The following is a 22,953-nucleotide window of genomic DNA, read 5'->3' as shown; positions in this document are numbered from 1 at the left end:
CCGTGCATTCCGTTTTCAGCTGGGAAACGTGGTTGGTTTACATTCCTGGAGTATTTAACCCCATAACATAATGATTTTTTTTTCAAATTATATTCCAAAAAATAATAGTCTTTTATTAATAAATAACATCCTATAATGAATGACATTACACATAGACATATAAAGATAGCTTTCAAAGCCCAAAATAATGAGTTCCAACTTTTGAAGATTACCAGTAATAAAATCCGTAGTAAACTCACACACTGGACTTCGACGAAAGTATCCTGAAACTTGAGGTTATTTTTTAGTTTCTGTGTAGCTATGACGTCTGGCGATGTATTTTACGGTGATTTCCTGTGAACATAAATCTTGGAGCAGCTGGCTGGAGCACTGTGGAAGTATTTATTTCACGTTCTTTTCACTTTCTGAGCCACTAACTTCAATGCTAAATTCAGGATCACTATAGCCATCCTTTTTTGAAAGCATTACCTAAGCATCAATGCAGGAGAGAGGCTGAAAGTGCATGTTTTGTTGTCGAGTATCTGAAGCTGCACATAGTAAAGATGATTTATTTATTATTTATTTATTTATTTATTTATTCATCGGTAAACAAATTTCTTTGTATGGATGTCGTCATTATACATACATATGTACATTATTTTGTCACATAAGAGAATGAAATACAAGCTATATATATAATAAATTCTACATCTACATTTATACTCCGTAAGCCACCCAACGGTGTGTGGCGGAGGGCAGTTTACGTGCCACTGTCATTACCTCCCTTTCCTGTTCCAGTCGCGTATGGTTCGCGGGAAGAATGACTGTCTGAAAGCCTCCGTGCGCACTCTAATCTCTCTAATTTTACATTCGTGATCTCCTCGGGAGGTATAAGTAGGGGGAAGCAATATATTCGACACCTCATCCAGAAACGCACCCTCTCGAAACCTGGCGAGCAATCTACACCGCGATGCAGAGCGCCTCTCTTGCAGAGTCTGCCACTTGAGTTTATTAAACATCTCCGTAACGCTATCACGGTTACCAAATAACCCTGTGACGAAACGCGGCGCTCTTCTTTGGATCTTCTCTATCTCCTCCGTCAAACCGATCTGGTACGGATCCCACACTGATGAGCAATACTCAAGTATAGGTCGAACGAGTGTTTTGTAAGCCACCTCCTTTGTTGATGGACTACATTTTCTAAGCACTCTCCCAATGAATCTCAACCTGGTACCCGCCTTACCAACAATTAATTTTATATGATCATTCCACTTCAAATCGTTCCGTACGCATACTCCCAGATATTTTACAGAAGTAACTGCTACCAGTGTTTGTTCCGCTATCATATAATCATACAATAAAGGATCCTTCTTTCTGTCTAAAAACAAAGATGATGAGACTTACCAAACAAAAGCTCTGGCAGGTCGATAGACACACAAACAAACACAAACATACACACAAAATTCAAGCTTTCACAACAAACGGTTGCTTCATCAGGAAAGAGGGAAGGAGAGGGAAAGACGAAAGGATGTGGGTTTTAAGGGAGAGGGTAAGGAGTCATTCCAATCCCGGGAGCGGAAAGACTTACCTTAGGGGGAAAAAAGGGCAGGTATACACTCGCGCACACACACACACACACACACACACACACACACACACACACACACATCCAACCGCACATACACAGACACATATATTTTTCCCACGTGGAATGTTTCCCTCTATTATATTCATATCATTAATTTGAACCCAACAATTACGTTTGTTATTGTCACTGTTGCATTTCGAAATCTTTTCTGTCGTCTTATTTTCTCTTTCTGTTTTTGCCAGTAGTTTCACTTTGTATTCACATTCTCCCTTTTACCGTAATCTATTATACAATTTTATCCCGCCGATATATACTCAATAATACGTAATATGTAATAATACGTAACCCACTTCCAAACCATAACCAAAAAAATTTTTTTTTCCGCTTTCAACACTACCGCTGCTATAAAATCCACCGTTTCTAGTTCACAAACAGTTTGTGCTTGTGTCTGTGTATGTGCGGTTGGATATGGGTGTGTGTGTGTGCGAGTGTATACCTGTCCTTTTTTCCCCCTAAGGTAAGTCTTTCCGCTCCCGGGATTGGAATGACTCCTTACCCTCTCCCTTAAAACCCACAACCTTTCGTCTTTCCCTCTCCTTCCCTCTTTCCTGATGAAGCAACCGTTTGTTGCGAAAGCTAGAATTTTGTGTGTATGTTTGTGTTTGTTTGTGTGTCTATCGACCTGCCAGCGCTTTTTTTTGGTAAGTCTCATCGTCTTTGTTTTTAGATATATTTTTCCCATGTGGAATGTTTCCCTCTATTATATTCATATAAGAAATTCATAATATATGTATGTATATTACACACACAATTTATCATTGAATTACATAATGCAGAAGAACCTGCTTCAATCAGGAGAAATAGATCACAGGACTCCTCTAATACTTGGATGGGTCGGTTACAATCTAGAATGTCCACTTTATAATTGATTAACCTGATTATTTATTTATGCCAATTTTATGCTGCATGAATTCTCTAATCGAGTAAAAACTATTTTTTAATAAATATTCTTTAAGAAATGCTTTAAATTTACAGAGTTCCTTTATGTTTTGATTTCTTTTGGCAATTTATTGTATATCTTGACACCTTGGTAAAATATAGTGGTTTAGGTTTTATTTTTATTCATTCTATCTAGGTACAAGCAATTGCTGTTTCTGGTTTGGTGATCGTGTATGCAGCTGTTTGCTAAATATTGCTCAATATTTTTGTGAATAAAAACTGTAATTTGCAAGATATATTCACTTGGGATTGTCAGAATACCCCGTTTTTTAAATAGCTCACTGCAGTGTGCTCTTTTGTGACTCTTGCTCATTATTTGCAATCTGAAACATATTTCACATTTTGGGCATTTGCACCCCAGAATTTTATGCCGTAATGTATTATAGAATGTATGTGTGCAAAGTATGTCATTCTCTGGCATGAACTATTGCACACAGAGACTAATATTCATAAGGCATAGCATGCTATGCAAATTTTTTTCCCAAGCATCCTAATATCTTCATCCCATTTTAATTGTTGATCAACATACATACTCAAAAATTTTTTGCTGGCTGCACACTCTATGGTTTCATTTTGAACTTTAAGTTTTGTCATATTCGGTTTTTTTCTTTATATAGAAGTTTATCTTATTAGTCTTTTTCACATTAAGGGTTACTTTGTTGTTATTTGACCAGTTGTGAACTACCATAAGTCCATTTTCAGCTTTTACATTTAACATTTCTGGTGTCCTGCCTGTAATTATTATATTGCTGTCATCAGCAAATAACACTGTTTCGCCTTGTGTTACCCACTGTGGGAAGTCATTAATATAAATAAGAAATAGTACTGGGCCTAACACACTCCCTTGAGGTACTTCAATGTTCAAATATTCTTCATCGGAAAGATGTTTCACTAAATAATTTGAACTACTTGAAATTTGAGATATCTCCACCCTCTGCACTCTGTGTGCAAGGTAAGATATAAACCATTTATTTACAACCCCCCTGATTCCTAGTGCTTCACGTTTACCTTGTAGTATTTCATGGTCAACTGTATCAAATGATTTACTGAGCTCTAGGAAAGTGCCTATTACTTGTTCTCCTTTATCTAGGGCTTCTAGAACTACTCTTGTAAATTTTTCTATAGCTGCTTCTGTTCCCTGTCCAGTCCTGAAACCAAACTGGTCTTTGCATAGGAGTTGGTATTTATTTAAGTAGTCCATAAGTCTGTTTTTCATAATAGTTTCCATTATTTTTAAAAAAGAAGACAGCAATGAAACTGGTCTGTAATTCTCTATATTTTCTGTATCACCTTTTTTTTGTGTGGGAAGAATTTTTGCGTGCTTTAGATAATTAGGGAAGTAACCTGATGAGAATTACTCATTTATAATGTCTGGTGAGGGTTCTTTTATGCTGCTAATGCAGTCTTTTAGTATACACATTGGAACTTCATCTAAACCTGTGGATGATATACTCTTGAATTTATGTACAATGCTACTGATTTCCTCTCCATTTGTGGGTAGCAGTAGCATTGTGTGGGATAAATAGTTCTTTGCCATTGTGTGTTGTGTTTTAGGAAGCTTTCCTTGCAGTTTTGTTGCTATATTACTAAAGTAGTTGTTTATAAAGTTTGCCAGGCCCTTAGGATTATCTATTAAACTACCTTTATTTCTAATTTTTATGTTCACCTGCTTTGATATTGGCAACAGCCTCCACCAAAACACGACAGCCGAGCTCTTGTCGCTGAACACTTAACTATCAGTGCTGAAACGTATATAAGGGGGTTTTATTTTTTCGAAGGTCTGTTCTTAAGTTGCCCAAATATACTCGGGATTGTAAGTTTCTGTCAAAATAAAAACAAGATTACTTGGGCTTTTATGTTAATGGGTTAAAGCACAGATCCTCAAAGTGCTCAGTATTTTAAAGCATATAAATTGCAAAATATGGGAAGCAGAAAGAATATGCCTACTTTAATTTTATAGAGCCTTTGTATGATCCTGGGTCAGTATGATTTATGGGTCTGTTGATCAGCTGATTTGAAGATCCTTGCTATGGTTCCCCATGAAGGAAGCAGGCTGAGCACAGGTATACCTAGAACCAGTTCCACTCCTACCCTATGTGCGGATGCTAGTGAACTACCAATTTATATCAGCCTGCTGCTGCTCATCTTGCGACAGCCATGTAAGACCTCCTCCATGTCACAATCGTCTCCACACCATACCATTGCTTCCTCAGCAATGGAGTGAATTTGTAATAACCATTTGTGATCAATGTGGTCCTTTGAGATTTGTGCAAAGACCTGTATTTTGGATATTGGTGTGCAAATATTAATGTTTCATGATAAGGTTTGGGCTTCCTAAGAGGCCCAGAGCTATTTTAGCTGTGACAATTTTTATAAAACATAGCAAACTGGTGCTGTTTTCAAGTATACTTTTAGCAGTATTCTACAAAAACACCACAATTCTGTTCTAGTGAGCACTGATGGTTTTAAATAGGGGAACTCTTTTGGCAGCTCACTCGTTTTTCCTGAGTACGTCTCACGGATTTGGCTCTCACGGATTTGGCTCTGTATGACGCTATTGTCAGATCCATTGATTTCTACTCCAGCAAGACTTTATATAACTTGTGGTGTGTGTATTTCAGATAATCATATTTTAACTGAGTATATTTTATAATGCAACAAAAGGCAGCAGTAAATCTGGGTTGGGACTTCCCTCTGTTTTATCTGACAATGAGGAGTCTGTGGTGTGGGTTTTAAAATTTCGTGAAGTGTCCAGACTCCACCCTCCAGGTTGAAGGTTTAATTTTTGCAGAGAGGTTGGAGCATCCACTTTTAGTAAAGCAATCAGCCAGCCATATGTATCCACTGCAGTAAGTTCTAAGACAAATAACTAAATACCACGAATGAATAATCAGAACAGGGCAGCAATTGATGGATGTCATGTTCTAGTGCAAACAGACAAATGATTATAATTTAAGAGAAATTGGATAACTTATTCAAGAGAAAGAGCTTCACAAACTGAGCAAGTCAGTAACACATTGGTCCATCTCTGGCACTTATGCAAGCAGTTATTCAGCTTGGCATTTACTATAGAGTTGTTGGATGTCCTCCTTTGGAATATCATGCCAAATTCTGCCCTGTTGGGGCATTAGATCGACAAACTACTGAGCTGGTTGGACGGCCCTATCCACAATGCTCCAAACATTCTCATTTGGACATAGATTAGCGACCTTGCTGGCCAAGATAGGGTTTGGCAAGCAAGAAGCCAAGCAGTAAAAACTCTCGCCATGTGCAGAGGGCCATTATATTTCTGAAATGTAAGCGTGGAAGCCCATGATGGCTTGCCATGAAGGGCAACAAAATGGGGCGTAGAATCTCGTTGATGTACCACTGTGCTGTAAGAGTCCTGTGGATGACAACCAAAGGGGTCTTGCTATGAAAAGAATTGACAACGCAGGCCATCACTGTGGGTTGTCAGGCTTATGGGTGACAGATTTATATACCACCGCTGTCTAGGGCATTTCCAGACACATCTGTGGTGTGGAATCTCATTGGATGACGTAGAATTGTCTTCAGTGATGAGTCCCACTTTGAAATGAGCCCCGATGACTAGCAAAGATGTGTCCGCAGATACCCCAGACAGTCATGGGATACCAACCTGACTTTTGGCAGCCATACAGCTTGACAGCCAAGAGTGATGGTCTGGGTTTCCATTTCTATTCATAGCAGGATCCCTTTGGTTGTCACCCATGGAACTCTTACAGCACAGTGGTATGTCAATGAGATTCTACACCCTATTTTGTCGCCTTTCATGGCAACCCTACCTTGGTGAGCCAGGTTGCCCCATCTCTCCACAATTGACAATATTTGGAGCATTGTCGGTAGGGCCGTCCAACCAGTGTGGGAGTTTAACAATCTAAACCAACTGGACAGAATTTTGCGTGATACTCCTCAGGAGATCACTCAAACATTGTATCAATCAATGCCATGCCAAATAACTACTAGCACAAGGGCCAGAGATGGACCAACGCATTATTGGCTTGCTCAGTATGTGAAACTCTTTTTCTTAAATAAATTGTCCAATTTTTTTGAAACTGAAATTATTTGTTTGTCTGCACATGTACATCCATCTACAGATTTCTGTCCCATTTCGTTAATTACATCGTGGTGCATTGTCTCCAACGTATGATAAGCTTTTATTGTTAATGTGTGTAAAGGAGAAGCGGAGGGCAGCTGCTCATGTGTGTTTCAATACATAGTAAGCTTTAGGAAGTACTTTTTTGTCATTCTGATATTATTTTTTTAAGCACATTACATCATTTTAACAACATTTGTCTCATCATACTTGCATTGTCATCATCATCATCATCATCATCGTTTAGCTAAGTATATTGAGTCAGTTACATTTCAGTGGCTGTTTACTGTGTTAACTATTTTGTGCAATAAAGATCACTATTGGAAATGTTAACAGGATACGTGTCTATAACTGGAGTCCTCGAAAAATGACCTGGGAAGAGACTAAGCCTAAGGAGATAGCTAACATGTATACAGTCACAGCGCTTGCATGGAAACGTGATGGTTCTCGAGTAACCTGTGGAACTTTGTGTGGTGCTGTAGAGCTCTTTGAGTCAGTGCTAAAGTAAGTATTTTTGTCTACACTACAATTGTTTTTTCCTTTTTAGGAAAGGTTAATATTGAGTCACAGTCCATGACATACTGGAGGTGCCACTTGCATAAATAATTTTTATATTAAAAAACTGTTTCACACATATTGTTCTATGCAGTTCACTACTACATTTCAGTCTGTTACTTTATTTGGACACTTTTACACAAAACCTATTTTACCATTGTTAAATAATAGACAACATATTAAAATGTAATGCCTTCTTCACTGTTTTCACGCTGGACTCTGACCTTAATTTATTGTTTGTGAATTGCAGATTAAAACTGAAAAAACTGCAAAAATAGGTAGGAAATTAAAGAGATGGGACCTGGATAAATTGAAGGAACAAAAGATTGCTGAGCGTTCAGAAGGGGCATTAGGCAACAATTAATTGAATCCAGGGAAATGAATACAACAGAAGACAAGTGGGTAGCTTTGAGATATGAAATAGTGAAGGCAGCAGAGGATAAAATATGTAAAAAGACAAGGTGTAGTAGAAAACCTTTTATAATACAGGAGAATCTGAATTTAATTGGTAAAAGGAGAAAATATAAAAATGCAACAATTGAAGGAGTTGAAATCTGTACAGATGTCTAAAAAGTTAGATTGTCATAAAGGGCAAAATGGCTAAGCAGGAATGCTATGAGGACAAAGGCAAGGCTGTAGACAAGACTGGTTTAAGACTCAAGCAGCGCAAGTGGCTACTTGGGTGCCAAGCTGTGAGGAGTCCCATAGGTGTGCTAGTGCAAAATATGTGCACTGGCAATATCATAAAGAGAAGCAAAGATTGACAGAGTGAATGTGTATGAATTGTGAAGTGAGGGGGGTTGGAGCCAAATTATACGTCATTAGTGTTGAAAATTAGAGGTGAGGTCACCAAATGATGTGTCACTTGTGTGGGAAAATATTCTGGAACCAGCCCTGGCTGTAGAAGCACGCTTGTGTGCAAAAATATTCTAGAACTGTCCCTGGCTATAGAAGCATGTGTAACTAGATGAAATCCAGATCTGCATCTGGGAAAACATAATATCTTAGATGAATGTAGGAATGTGACCATAGGTCATCTGCAGTCGTACCTTTGGTACATATGACTCCCAGCGCTTATATGATGGCTATAAATTTTTTCAGTTCCTCAAGTGACATGTTCCAGTCATTGTTTTTCAGTATTTTTCAAGCATTTGCTTCTGTGTATTCCTTCAAATCATACCATTTCTACATCAGTGGCATCTTCTCTCTCCTTTAGAGTGTTTATAGTTGACCTTCTTCCAGAAGATGAAAGACTAGCAATCCCCCACGCTAGTGTTTGACTTTGTAGAGGCATGCAGCTGGGCCTGCTGTGATGAATGAGGTGAGGATTGATGCAGATCAGCTTCTGAATCCTCCTGCACCAATACCTCCTCATTCACAATGTCTTCATCTTTCTCTTCACTTTCTTCTGGTAAAAAAATAATTATCTTCATCAGTGAAGTCAATTTCCGAATCAACATCAGAATTTTCTAAGAAATGTAACATTTCATCATCAGAAATGTCCCACTAACAAGACATGTTAGAAAAGATCTTTCATCAACAAAAAGTATTACCTGAATGACATGATATAAACTGTGGCAGACTGGTATGCATGTGTGCCAAGACACAACAATGAACAGCAACAACTCTGCATGGATTGTTGATTGTTGCTGCTTTATTTTCGGATTATTAATGTATATTGAGAGGAGAAATTACATGGGTGTCAAATTGACTTCTTGTGCTGTTCTAGTTGTATTGAATGAAATGTCCAAGGAAATATAAATATTATGTAAATCCTAATATGTCATCATAAAGAGGAGAGAAAAGTCATATGGTTTCATCATCGAAGCAAAAAATTGCAAATGCCATGACCAAAACAATGTGACAAGGTTAATTGTGACCCCTTCCACCATTCTTGTGTTAAAGAAATCTTTGGATAAAAGAGAAACAGATGAATAAATATCAAGTTCTTAGCTGGAAAGCCAGTACTAAGTAAAGAAGGAAGACGAGAAAGGGATACATGGAAAGGATGTAGAGAAGGGCTACACAAGGGAAATGAACTGGAAAGTAATATTATAGAATGGGAAGAGGAAGTAAATGAAGATGAGATTGAAGATATGGTATTACGAGAAGAGTGTGACAGAACAGTGAAAGACCTGAGTCAAAACAAAGTTCTTGGAGTGAATGACAGTCGCTTGGAATTATTGAGATCTTTTGGAGAGCCAGTCACGACAAAACTATTCCTCATGGCATGCAAGATATGTGAGGCAGGTGAAATACCCTTGATTACAAGAAGAATGTAATAATTCCAATTCCAAAAAATGGCAGGTACTGACGGGAGTGAATATTATCAAAGTGTCACTTTAATAAGTCATGTTTGCAAAATACTGACACTAATTATTAAGAGCAGAATGGAAAAACTGGTAGAGGCCGACCTTAGGGAAGAACAGTTTGAGTTCTGGAGACATGTATGAACATGTGAGGCAATACTGAACATACAATTTATCTCAGAAGATAAGTTGAAGAAAGGCCAACCTATGTATACAGCTTTGGTAAATTTAGAGAAAGCATTTAGCAATGTTGACTGGAGTATACTCTTTGAAAATCTGAAGGTAATGTAGATAAAATAGAGGGAGCAAAAGGTGATGATGTACAACCTGTATAGAAACCAGGCTTCAATTATAAGAGTCTAAGGATTGAAAGGGAAGCGATTGAGAAGGGAATGACACAGACTTGTTGCCTATTCCCAACTTTATTCAGTCTGTGTGTCGAACAAGCAGTAAAAGAAACTAAAAAGACATTTGAAAAGGGAACTAAAGCTCAGAGAGAAGAAATGAAAACTGTGAGTTTTGCTGATGACATAGTAATTCTGCCAAAGACAGGAAAGACCTTGGAAAAATAATTGAATGGAATGAATGATTTCCTGGAAATAGATTGTAAGATGAGTATCAACAAAAGTTAAACAATGTTAATTAAATGCAGTTGAATTAAATTAGGCAGTGCTGACGGAAGTAGATTAGGAATGGGACACTAAAAGTAGTACTTTGAGTTTCACTATTTGCAGCAGAATGACTGGTAATGGCCTAGTAGAGATGGTATAAAATGCAGATGTCTATAGAAAGAAAAGCGTTTCTGAAATAGAGGTGTAGAGTCTTGTGTTGCAAGGAAGCTTGTTGTTATGAGTGGCCGGTATTCTCCTCCTACAACAAAAATGCACACATGGATGAATAAGGTTCTGCTATGTGGTACAGGTTCATCAGCAATAGTCCTCTTGTAGACTCATGTAAAGTACAATTCTGGTTGACATAAACTAGTCCCACTATAGTCACTAATCTGGTCGCTATATACTGTCAACGCCTTTGATGAACTGAATCCGCTCTATGAGTAAACTGACAGATGCGAAACTGGATGATTAAGGGCGGCATTCTGGGCAGCAGTGACGACCTAAATACATGCTGTCGAGATGGCATTAGCAGCGTGTTGCTTGTGGGTGTGTCTCTGGCCTCTCTCGTGATAGGAGTGGTTGATGCAGCGTCTACTAATCGATTGTCATGCTTCATATTTGCCGATCAGTGTGCTGGTGACAGCTTATGCCAGCATAAGAAGAATTTGTGAATATCTAGGATAAATTTAAGTATCATTACTGAAGATATTTGTCTGAAGCATGGATGGGCAATCCGGCCCTTGTCAGAAATTCGTTGGAGGGAGAGAGAGGCGCTCACATAGTACTTCCCGAGGGATCTGTTTTTGGATATTTCCACGATTGTTTGGCTCACCTCAGATTTGCAGCTCTTGAGACAGACCAGTGAAAGTTTGCTTACTCCACACTTGCACAATGCCATTTCACCACCACTGGATTTGAAAAACAAAGAGAAACATTTTAACAGTCTGAGTGCAGTAGTATGGCCCATGTGCTCATGTGCATGCGGAAAGTGAGAGAAACAACTCACTACTATAAAAGGGGGGAGGGGGGGGGGGGGAAGTATTTTCGCCTCTGGATCAGTGCTGACAACAAACAAATGTTACTACTTACTGCCTTCATTTATCTTCACATTGATAGACCTCAAACATTGATAATATAATCAGTGGGACAAAAATTACCAACTACTCACAAAATATGCCAATTTGAACAATGGCAATAGGGTGCCATTCATATCGTTACATTACCCCACAGACATTAACATCACAGATGCCACAGCTTTGTATTTTATATGCCAGGAGTGTTGCTGTCACATCACGTGATTAGGGAGCCTGCGAGCTTAAGTAAGTATGTGATTCAGACCCGCGGTCACTAAAAGTTGATTACGCCTGGTCTGGAGTGTAACTTTGAATGGAAAGGAAATATGAACAATACGCAGTTCAGATAAGAAGAGAACAGAAGTTTTTCAGATATGGTGTCACAGAAGAATGTTGAAGATTAGATCAGTAGATCGAGCAACTAATGAGAAGGTATTGAACCAAATGAGAAAAAAAAGAAATTTATGGCACATCTTGAAAAGAAGGGATCAGTTGTCTGGAGATATTTGGAGGCAGAAAGGAATTAAGTGCACGGTCAAATGGACGTAGGTTTCAGTAGCTATTCAGTGATGAAGAGGACTCACACACACACACACACACACACACACACACACACACACACACAAATAAATACTGAGAAGAATTTTTATTCTGTTTGCTGTATGAATGCATGGGCAATGTATGACTTCGTCTAAACGGACATGAAAGAATTACTCTTTGAGCACTGGTAGATTTACGCAGTATGTGAGACATTCAAGGGTTGTACATCTGCTAAAGAAAGCTTAGACAGAAGATGAAGGAAACTACAGATGTATCACCCTGATATCATTATTTAAAAAATAGATTTAATCATGAATGGTAGTTTACTGAATTACTCGAACAAATATAACCTTATCATCATAACAGTTTGACTTAAAAAGTAAAATAAGTGAAGACAGAATTTGAAAAAGTGCTACTTAATGATACAGACAATGTTGTTGTTGTTGTTGTTGTGGTCTTCAGTCCAGAGACTCGTTTGATGCAGCTCCCCGTGCTGCTCTAACCTGTGCAAGCCTCTTCATCTCCCAGTACCTACTGCAACCTACATCCTTCTAAATCTGCTTAGTGTATTGATCTCTTGGTCTCCCTCTACGATTTTTACCCTCCACGCTGCCTTCCAGTACTAACTTGGTGATCCTTTGATGCCTCAGAACATGTCCTAACAACCGATCCCTTCTTCTAGTCAAGTTGTGCCACAAATTACTCTTCTCCCCAATTCTGTTCAGTGTCTCCTCATTAGTTACATGATCTACCCATCTAATCTTCGGCATTCTTCTGTAGCACCACATTTCGAAAGCTTCTATTCTCTTCTTGTCTAAACTATTTATTGTCCATGTTTCATTTCCATATGTGGCTACACTCCATACAAATACTTTCTGGTAATGACTTCCTGACACTTAAATCTATACTCGATGTTAACAAATTTCTCTTCTTCAGAAACACTTTCCTTGCCATTGCCAGTCTACATTTTATATACTCTGTACTTCAACCATCATCAGTTATTTTGCTCCCCAAATAGCATAACTCCTTTACTACTTTAAGTGTTTCATTTCCTAATCTAATTCCCTCAGCATCACCTGATTTAATTTGACTACATTCCATTATCCTCATTTTGCTTTTGTTGATGTTCATCCAATACCTTCCTTTCAAGACACTGTCCATTCCGTTCAACTGCTCTTCCAGATCCTTTGCTGTCTCTGACAGAATTACAATGTCATCAGCAAACCTCAAAGTTTTTAATTCTTCTCCATGGATTTTAATTCCTACTCCAAATTTTTCTTTTGTTTGCTTTATTGCTAGCTCAATAGATAGAATAACATCGGGGATTGGCTACAAACCTGTCTCATTCCACTCCCAACCACTGTTTCCCTTTCATGCCCCTTGACGCTTATAACTGCCTTCTGGTTTCTGTACAAAACAAAATTTTTAAGGATGAATATCGGCTGGGCTGTCAGTTGGTGAGCACACAAGGATACTATAAGGTAAAGATGATTATTGATTTATGTATTTTGTACTTCACAGAACATTTTCAAAATTGTATACCCTCAAAATAATGTTAATTAGGCCTAATACACTTATTCCAGAATTTCAGTCATTGGTGCAGAGATTTTGAATTTTCACTCTGTAGTGGAGTAAATGCTGATTTGAAACTTCCTGGCAGATTAAAACTGTATGTCAGATCAGGACTCTTTCCTTTTCTCATAAATGACAAAGGTTCCAAGTTGAGTCCCGGTGTGGCATGCAGTTTTAATCTACCAGAATGCTTCATTAACAAAAACTGTTTTTAAAGCTGTTCAAATTTATTCTGTGTAGTGATTCTAGGATTTTTTGTTTCATGTCTTCTGTGTCCTGAAAATCTACCTATTTAGGTCTCTTTTTGCTGTAAGAAACAGGAAGAAGTCGCAGAGAGTAAAATTCAGTGAGTACTAATGGTGTGAAACCATTTTTACTTCTTTTTGGCCAGAAACTGCATGACCCATAATGCTGTGTGAGTGGGAGTATTGCCATTGTAGAGAAACTAAACATTCAATCAACAAACACAGCTGATTTTTCTGCAGTGCCTCATTAAATCATTTTAGCATTTGAAGTTAGTAATGCTGAATAATAGTGGTACATTGGGCGACAAATTCATTTTACACTGTCTCCTCAATTTTGAAAAAACAAAACTACACTATTTTCACTTTGGTTATCACATCTTCAGCTGTTTTCAGTCATGATGATGTAGAAGTCCTCCAACTGGGGTGATTGTTGCTTGGTTTCTGAGCCCCGATGGTGGTTTGTACTAATGATTTCCCCAATGGCAAACAGATTTTTATACTGGCACATTGTTCTGTCATGACTGCTACCATGGAATTACTGAATGTGTGAATTAGCTTTGTTGTACAATCTTGTCTAATCTTATCTATTCTGATGTAACTGACACCTTTCTGTGATACAGAAGCAATTTTTGTTAGACTCAGAAATACATACATATGTTTCAAAAATCCACAATGGATTCATTTCATTCACAGCTTTCGATTTTCTATTTGTTATGCATTCTTCTTGCTTATAATTGCTACTTGATGTTGCAAACAAAATTCTGAGTGATAATTTCGTGTATCGCTGCATTCATTTTGGAACGTTAAGTTCGATATCCCTCTTGATGCTTTTTAAGAGAAGCAGGCTATATTTCAGCACAAGATTTCAACCTATGATTTCTCTCTATTACTGTCAACAAAATTACGACCATATCACTACCTTCTATATGGACTGATCACGTTCATGTACACTTATAATATAATATTCAAATTATTTAATGGGAAGGTGTCTAATATTTGTGATTGAATAAACATCTCCAATTTAGGCATCTAAAGTGCTAGATTAATCCCAGTCAATCCAAAGTGGTGTAAGAAGATTGCAGACTTGTAGTACCTTCTGTATATGCAGTGTGCATTTGTAGTAACTTCTGCATATGCCAGTCTCCAGCATTGACACAAATGCTGAAGTTACATAAAGAGGAATATGTTACCCATAGGTATAATGTGTTCGATCGTTTAGTTACATATCAATTTCTCATGTTATTGTACCATATACGTTACAATTTATAGTATTAATTGATATTTCATAATGATAAAATTATTTATGAGAAAGTGTGTCTCACAATATCAATTTCTTACATATTCAGTTCATCCCATACATTTTAATTATTGAACAAATGTTAATTTAAGCTTACAACTGAGTTCTAATTAAACATCTATATCTTCCCCATTATAGGCGAATGGTATGGAAAAACAAATTTGAAATGGCCTATGTTGGTCCTAGTCAGGTTATCATAAAGCCTCTGAGTACGGAGCTGCAAGGCATAATTTTAAAATCCCAGTACGGATATGAAATTGAAGATGTTCGGATCATGGGTGAGGATAGTTATGTATTTGCTCGCACTTCAGATACAATACTTGTTGGAGATCTGACACGTAATTTGTTAAGTGAAGTTGTCTGGCCAAATACGGGGTGTCATGAGAAAGTATACTTTGACAATCCTACAGTCTGTCTAATTTTCAATGCTGGAGAACTGAGTCTGGTTGAGTATGGAATCAATGAAATCCTTGCATCTGTTAGGTAAGTAACTGGAACATAGAAGTAAGTTTATTTTTACATCCAAATTTAAACAGAAAATTACAAATTTGTATTTTTTAAATATGTGATGAAAATAGTAAGTGACACACATGTAAATGCGCATTCTCCTGAAATAAACTTTTCATAAAATGTTTTGGTTCTGTTTGTATGCTGTTTGTGAACACTCTGAAAAGGCTAATGTTTTCCACAGCATTAGTGAACTGTGTCTGGTAGAAACTTTCTCAAATTGCAATACACTTATATGATTGTAAAATACATAATAATAATTGACATTTTAACTTTTATCTCTTATCCACCATTTTTTAATTATATCTTTTCTTTTCTCTGTTCTACATTTACATGTGTACTCCCCACAAAGGAGGGTGTTTCATACCAATATTAGTCACTTTACGTTCCTGTTTATTCACACATTCAAACAGTATTCAAATATAAAGTGAGGGAAAACTTACCGTATCTCAACTTATCTCTTCTTATGATTTGAAGCACAATTTACTGTCTCTGAAAGCTAGATAGTCATTGGTTTTTTTGTGGTTCTCTCAGCTCTACCCCTCTTGAAGATTCAGTTAGTATTAAGTTTCACAGAGTTAACTTTTGATGTTCTTAGTTTGACGTGTGTCAGTTAGATTGCCTTATATTTTGATGGCATCTTTGACTAGCATCGTCATAGGCTGATGAACAATTAGCTGTTTTTATCTGGGTTGGACAGAAACACATTTCATCACAGCTTAGTTACACATAAAATCTATCCACATATTCAAGAATTTACAATCAAGTGATGTCAGCACATTATTAGCAAGGAGAAACATGCAGACATTAATTATCAACAGCTTTACAATCATGAACGTGGAGTAAATTTTCAACTGCCAAAATTGCAAAAATCATTTATTCATATAGATGACTGGTTTCGGCAATTCTCATTGCCATCTTCAGATGTGCAAAAGATGAGACTGAAAATGCTAGGATACCGCAACTAACAAAACAGCACATATAATTATATCCAAAATTTGCAATACATGGAATAGCAACATATCTGTGTTTACGTCATTACGGAATCTTCTTCTTCAGTATTGTAAGAGGTGCTATACAATGTAGTTAGTTAGTCACATGTTCCTGAGATCATTTTGCATGATAGATCATAATGATTTGGAATGAGTCATTTTACATTCACATTGAAAATTAATTTGTACATATGGTTACATTCTGAACATTTCTAAGCTTGGCAGTTCAAAAGTAGTTTATATGTTAGAAAGTATGGATGATACGAAGAAGAAAATTGTGTCAGGCCCTTGTGTACTCACATATTTCTTGAAAGAAAAATCACACAATACTTGTACAGTAATACATATAACACAGTGGGTCATAACTGACAATAACAAACATAGTAGAACCGAAATTTATTGACAGTCACCTATGGTGTTGGTTTACACAATTCTTCCCTGCCTTATGCACTTCTTTCAAGAGGCCCACTTTTTTCTAAGGTGATTTCTGAAATCAGTGAAGGTAGTTTAAATCTGTCTTGCAACTCCAAGGAAATGCATATTTCTGTCACCAAATATGTTTCATTTAGATATTTATTTGCTCATATCAGGATGCGTTGTCTCCTTGCAAGTCTGTTTGAGATATTTCCTTGTTTTCACTATTGTTTCTTGTAGCATAGCTGCACAGACAGATTGTCAATTTATGTCTTAACTATCCTTGAGATCTCAAAAATTTGTAAGGGAAAAATGCTAAAACTTGCCTGTAAATCAGACAAATAGCAGGGAATCTCATTTGGGGAAACTTGTGGCAACCCTGGGTATTTTGCTGTTCCATGTATTGCCAATCTTGCATGTATAATTGTGTGTGCCGTTATGTTAGTTGCTGTATCCTAGCGTTTTCGGTCCCATCTTTTGCAGATCTGAAGATGGCAATAAGAACTGCTGAAACCAGTCATATATGTGAATATGTGAGTTTAACAATCTTGGGAGTTGAAAATTTATTCGGTATTGATAATACCACAGATCGCCCCCCCACACTGACAATGTCAGAAGTGTATAGCTTGACAGTCTTTCCGAGATCTGCTAACAACAGATGAGTCAATACGGTCTCAGTCCAGTATTTGAAAGGACTAACTAGACAAAAACAGCAAGACGAACATAAAGTCAGGAGTGGATGAATGACTGTAGTGGCCCCACATTTAGGCAGAATTGTGGGTCATTGGTCTGGCCAATATAATCTTGTTCACTGAGCCACGGAACAGAGTCCACAAAGTTGCTTTCAGTGCTTTCTGGCAAGCTATGTGAATCACTCCCACGCTGATAGACAAGATCAGCTTGCAGTAACAGATGCTATTGTGTTGAATGAAGGTTATATTGGTATGTTTATGCCTTCCATTTATGCTTGTTTCATATGTGCAGCAACATAGTTTTTTTCTTTTCTTCTAAGTTGTATTATGTTTCTATTTTCAGAACAGAGTTTGTTAATCCTCATCTTGTAAGTGTACGGCTTAATGAAAGATGTAAAGCATCTGAAAATAATAAGAAATTGGCATATTTGCTAGATTTGAAGACAATTTGCATATGTAAGTGATACTGATAGTAGAAGTTGCTGATTCTTTGTAATTGTCATATTGTATCCAATGTCTTAATAACATATTTTTCAGTGGATCTTGTGAGTGGTGCTACAATAGGTCAGCTGAGTCATGACTCCAAGATTAACTGGTTAGAACTGAATGAAACAGGCCGCAAACTTCTTTTCCGAGACAAAAAGATGAGGCTGAACATTTTTGATATTCCATCAACAACAAAGACATCCATACTGAATTACTGCACATTTGTTCAGGTATGTTTTTGGAATGCTTAAAATTTGAATTTTGCTGTTCCATTTATATCTACATGTACATTTATACTCCGCAAGCCACCCAATGGTGTGTGGCGGAGGGCATTTTACGTGCCACTGTCATTACCTCCCATTCCTGTTCCAGTCACGTATGTTTGCACGAAGAATGACTGCCGGAAAGCCTCCGTGCGCGCTCAAATCTCTCTAATTTTACGTTTGTGATCTCCTCGGGAGGTATAAGTAGGGGTAAGCAATATATTCGATACCTCATCCAGAAACGCACCCTCTCGAAACATGGAGAGCAAGCTACACCGCGATGCAGAGTGCCTGTCTTGCTTAGTCTGCCACTTGAGTTTGCTAAACATCTCCGTAACACTATCACGGTTCCCAAATAACCCTGTGACGAAACACACTGCTCTTCTTTGGATCTTCTCTATCTCCTCTGTCAACCCGATCTGGTACGGATCCCACACTGGTGAGCAATATTCAAGTATAAGTCGAACAAGTGTTTTGTAAGCCACCTCCTTTGTTGATGGACTACATTTTCTAAGGACTCCTCCAACGAATCTCAATCTGGCACCCGCCTTACCAACAATTAATTTTATATGATCATTCCACTTCAAATCATTCTGTAGGCATACTCCCAGATATATTACAGAAGTAACTGCTACCAGTGTTTGTTCCACTATCATATAATCATACAATAAAGGATCCTTCTTTCTATGTATTCGCAAGACATTACATTTGTCTATGTTAAGAATCAGTTGCCACTCCCTGTACCAAGTGCCTATCCGCTGCAGATCTTCCTGCATTTCGCTGCAATTTTCTAATGCTGCAACTTCTGTGTATACTACAGCATCATCTGTGAAAAGCCGTATGGAACTTGCGACACTATCTACTAGGTCATTTATATATATCGTGAAAAGCAATGGTCCTATAACATTCCCCTGTGGCACGCCAGAGGTTATTTTAACGTCTGTAGACGTCTCTCCAGTGAGAACAACATGCTGTGTTCTGTTTGCTAAAAACTCTTCAATCCAGCCACACAGCTGGTCTGATATTCCGTAGGCTCTTACTTTGTTTGTCAGGCGACAGTGCGGAACTGTATCGAACACCTTCCGGAAGTCAAGGAAAATGGCATCTACCTGGGAGCCTGTATCTAATATTTTCTGGGTCTCATGAACAAATAAAGCGAGTTGGGTCTCACACGATCGCTGTTTCTGGAATCCATGTTGATTCCTACAGAGTAGATTCTGGGTTTACAGAAATGACATGATACGTGAGCAAAAAACATGTTCTAAAATTCTACAACAGATCGATGTCAGAGATATAGGCCTATAGTTTTGCACATCTGCTCGATGACCCTTCTTGAAAACTGGAACTACCTGTGCTTTTTTCCAGTCATTTGGAACCTTCCATTCCTCTAGAGACTTGCGGTACACGGCTGTTAGAAGGGGGGCAAGTTCTTTTGCGTACTCTGTGTAGAATCGAATTGGTATGCCGTCAGGTCCAGTGGACTTCCCTCTGTTGATGATTACAGTTGCTTTTCTATTCCTTGGATACTTATTTTGATGTCAGTCATTTTTTTATTCGTTCGAGGATTTAGAGAAAGAACTGCAGTGCGGTCTTCCTCTGTGAAACAGCTTTGGAAAAAGGTGTTTAGTATTTCAGCTTTATGCGTATCATCCTCTGTTTCAATGCCATTATCATCCCAGAGTATCTGGATATACTGTTTTGATCCACTTACTGATTTAACGTAAGACCAGAGCTTCCTAGGATTTTCTGTCAAGTTGGTACATAGAATTTTACTTTCGAATTCACTGAAGGCTTCACACATAGCCCTCCTTACGCTAACTTTGACATCATTTAGCTTCTGTTTGTCTGAGAGGTTTTGGCTGTGTTTAAATTTGCAGTGAAGCGCTTTTTGCTTTCGCAGTAGTTTTGTAACTATGTTGTTGAACCATGGTGGGTTTTTCCCATCCCTCACAGTTTTACTCGGCACGTACCTGTCGAAAACGCATTTTACGATTGCCTTGAACTTTTTCCATAACACTCAACATTGTCAGTGTTGGAACAAAAATTTTCGTTTTGAACTCTTAGGTAGTCTGAAATCTGCCTCCTATTACTCTTGCTAAACAGATAAACCTTCCTCCCTTTTTTTATATTCCTATTTACTTCCATATTCAGGGATGCTGCAACGGCCTTATGATCACTGATTCCCTGTTCTGCACTTACAGAGTTGAAAAGGTCAGGCCTGTTTGTTATCAGTAGGTCCAAGATGTTATCTCCACGAGTAGGGTCTCTGTTTCATTGCCTGAGGTAATTTTCGGATAGTGCACTCAGTATAATGTCACTCAATGCTCTGTCCCTACCACCCGTCCTAAACATCTGAGTGTCCCAGTCTACATCTGGTAAATTGAAACCTCCACCTAAGACTATAACATGCTGAGGAAATTTGTGTGAAATGTATTCCAGATTTTCTCTCAGTTGTTTTGCCACTAATGCTGCTTTGTCTGGAGGTCGGTAAAAGGAGACAATTATTAACCTAGCTCAGTTGTTGAGTGTAACCTCCACCCATAATAATTCACAGGAACTATCCACTTCTATTCCACTACAGGATAAACTACTACTAACAGCGACAAACACGCCACCACCGGTTGCATGCAATCTATCCTTTCTAAACACCGTCTGTGCCTTTGTAAAAATTTCGGCAGAATTTATCTCTGGCTTCAGCCAGCTTTCCATACCTATAACGATTTCAGCTTCGGTGCTTTCTATCAGCGTTTGAAATTCCGGTACTTTACCAACACACCTTCGACAGTTCACAATTACAATACCAATTGCTGCTTGGTCCCCGCATGTCCTGACTTTGTCCCGCCCCCTTTGAGGCTGTTGCCCTTTCTGTACTTGCCCGAGGCCATCTAACCTAAAAAAACCGCCCAGTCCATACCACACAACCCCTGCTACCCGTGTAGCCGCCTGCTGTGTGTAGTGGATTCCTGGCCTATCCAGCGGAACCCGAAACCCCACCACCCTATGGTGCAAGTCGAGGAATCTGCAGCCCACACGGTCACAGAACTGTCTCAGCCTCTGATTCAGACCCTCCACTCTGCTCTGTACCAAAGGTCCGCAGTCAGTCCTGTCGATGATGCTGCAGATGGTGAGCTCTGCTTTCATCCTGCTAGCGAGACTGGCAGTCTTCACCAAATCAGATAGACGCCGGAAGCCAGAGAGGATTTCCTCTGATCCATAGCGACACACATCATTTTTGCCGACATGATCAACCACCTGCAGATGGGTGCACCCTGTGCCATTCATGGCATCCAGAAGGACCCTTTCCACATCTGGAATGACTCCCCCCGATATGCACATGGAGTGCACATTGGTTTTCTTCCTTTCCCTTGCAACCATATCCCTAAGGGGCCCCATTACGGGCCTGACGTTGGTGCTCCCAACTACCAGTAAGCCCACCTTCTGCGACCGCCCGGATCTTGCAGACTGAGGAGCATCCTCTGGAACAGGACAAACAGCCATGTCGGGCCGAAGATCAGTGTCAGCCGGAGACAGAGCCTGACACCGGTTCATCAAACTGGAGAGGCCTTCCGTTCAGCCCTCCAGAATGTCTTTCGCCCCCTGCCACACCTCGAGATGACCTCCCACTCTGCCACTGTTGAGGTGTCAGCCTCAGTGTGGGCAGTATCCCGAGCAGCCACAGCTGTAGTCCGATCGGGGGATGTGTGGGACGAGCTGGCTGTCCTCGACAAACCCCCGTCCGGACACCCACAGTGATGCCCATTGGGAACAGCCTCAAGCTGTGTGACCGAAGCCAACACTGCCTGAAGCTGGGAGTGAAAGGATGCCAACTCAGCCTGCATCCAAACACAGCCCTTGCAGTACCTATCCATGCTAAATACTGTTGTGCAAAGAACGTCTGAACTAATCTACAGAGAGCAAAAACAACTCAACACAAAATTTAAATGGTTATTAAAATACAAGACTGCCTAGTAAATGCAGTAATGCTGCTACGTGCGCACTGCTGACACACTGCTCGGTGGCAGAAGGCTAACTGTAGTGTCAGTAATGTACAAAGACTATTTGGAAGAAATAAACAAATGACAGACGACTACGCAACTTTACACGTCACAGATATTAAAATGCAAATCTGTCCCTGCTAATTACGAAACTACACAATGATTTGACGGATTTAACTAAACAAGTGCGCTAAGAACACTCAAACAAATTTTCAACTTGACTACTACACTTATATGAATGCTAAACAATCTCTGTAAAACTGTTGACAAGAGGCACTCAAATGAAGAGATATCAGTTAACAAATTCTGACATTGCACATTAACAATTCCCCTATAGCTGCTAAGTCCAAGTGTAAGCAAGAATGTCAGCCTTCAAGATTCAGAAAGGAATTAAAATTATACCCAGTTGTACATATCATTCATTACGTATTAAAAATGATTCCAAGAATATCATTCTTCGAGTCACCAGAAATGAAAAAGTAATGTGACAAGAGATTTATTTTATAGAATGAATGTTACAATATTCCAGAGAACTATAAAAGCCTGAACCTTCAGCTATCTTCTATATGATAATGTTATCTGAAGTGAAATAGTAGCATGTCCTCCATGTGTATAATCATGAAGAGACCCACACCTGCTTAGAAATTATAAGTAACAATCCATTGTCCATAAATGTACCATACAATGATTCTACTTTTTGCATCTTTTTTTCAAAAGGA

The 22,953-nt window shown here is 38.6% G+C and overlaps 1 protein-coding gene across 1 annotated transcript in view; it reads left to right on the top strand.

Moving 5' to 3' along the window:
* Positions 1–22,953, top strand: part of LOC126473704 (intraflagellar transport protein 172 homolog) — a 358,573-nt gene that overhangs the window by 108,783 nt on the left and 226,837 nt on the right. Inside the window, exons 9-12 of the mRNA XM_050100944.1 lie at positions 7,017–7,184; positions 15,024–15,368; positions 17,834–17,946; positions 18,028–18,206. Of these exons, the coding sequence (XP_049956901.1) occupies positions 7,017–7,184; positions 15,024–15,368; positions 17,834–17,946; positions 18,028–18,206 (805 nt within the window). The remainder of the gene's footprint in view (positions 1–7,016; positions 7,185–15,023; positions 15,369–17,833; positions 17,947–18,027; positions 18,207–22,953) is intronic.

The sequence above is a fragment of the Schistocerca serialis genome, chromosome 4 (genome assembly GCF_023864345.2).
Source record: "Schistocerca serialis cubense isolate TAMUIC-IGC-003099 chromosome 4, iqSchSeri2.2, whole genome shotgun sequence".
In the NCBI taxonomy this organism is placed as follows: Eukaryota; Metazoa; Arthropoda; class Insecta; order Orthoptera; family Acrididae; genus Schistocerca; species Schistocerca serialis.
Note: the sequence above shows the minus strand (reverse complement) of the source record. Positions and strands in the feature narration are given on the sequence as shown.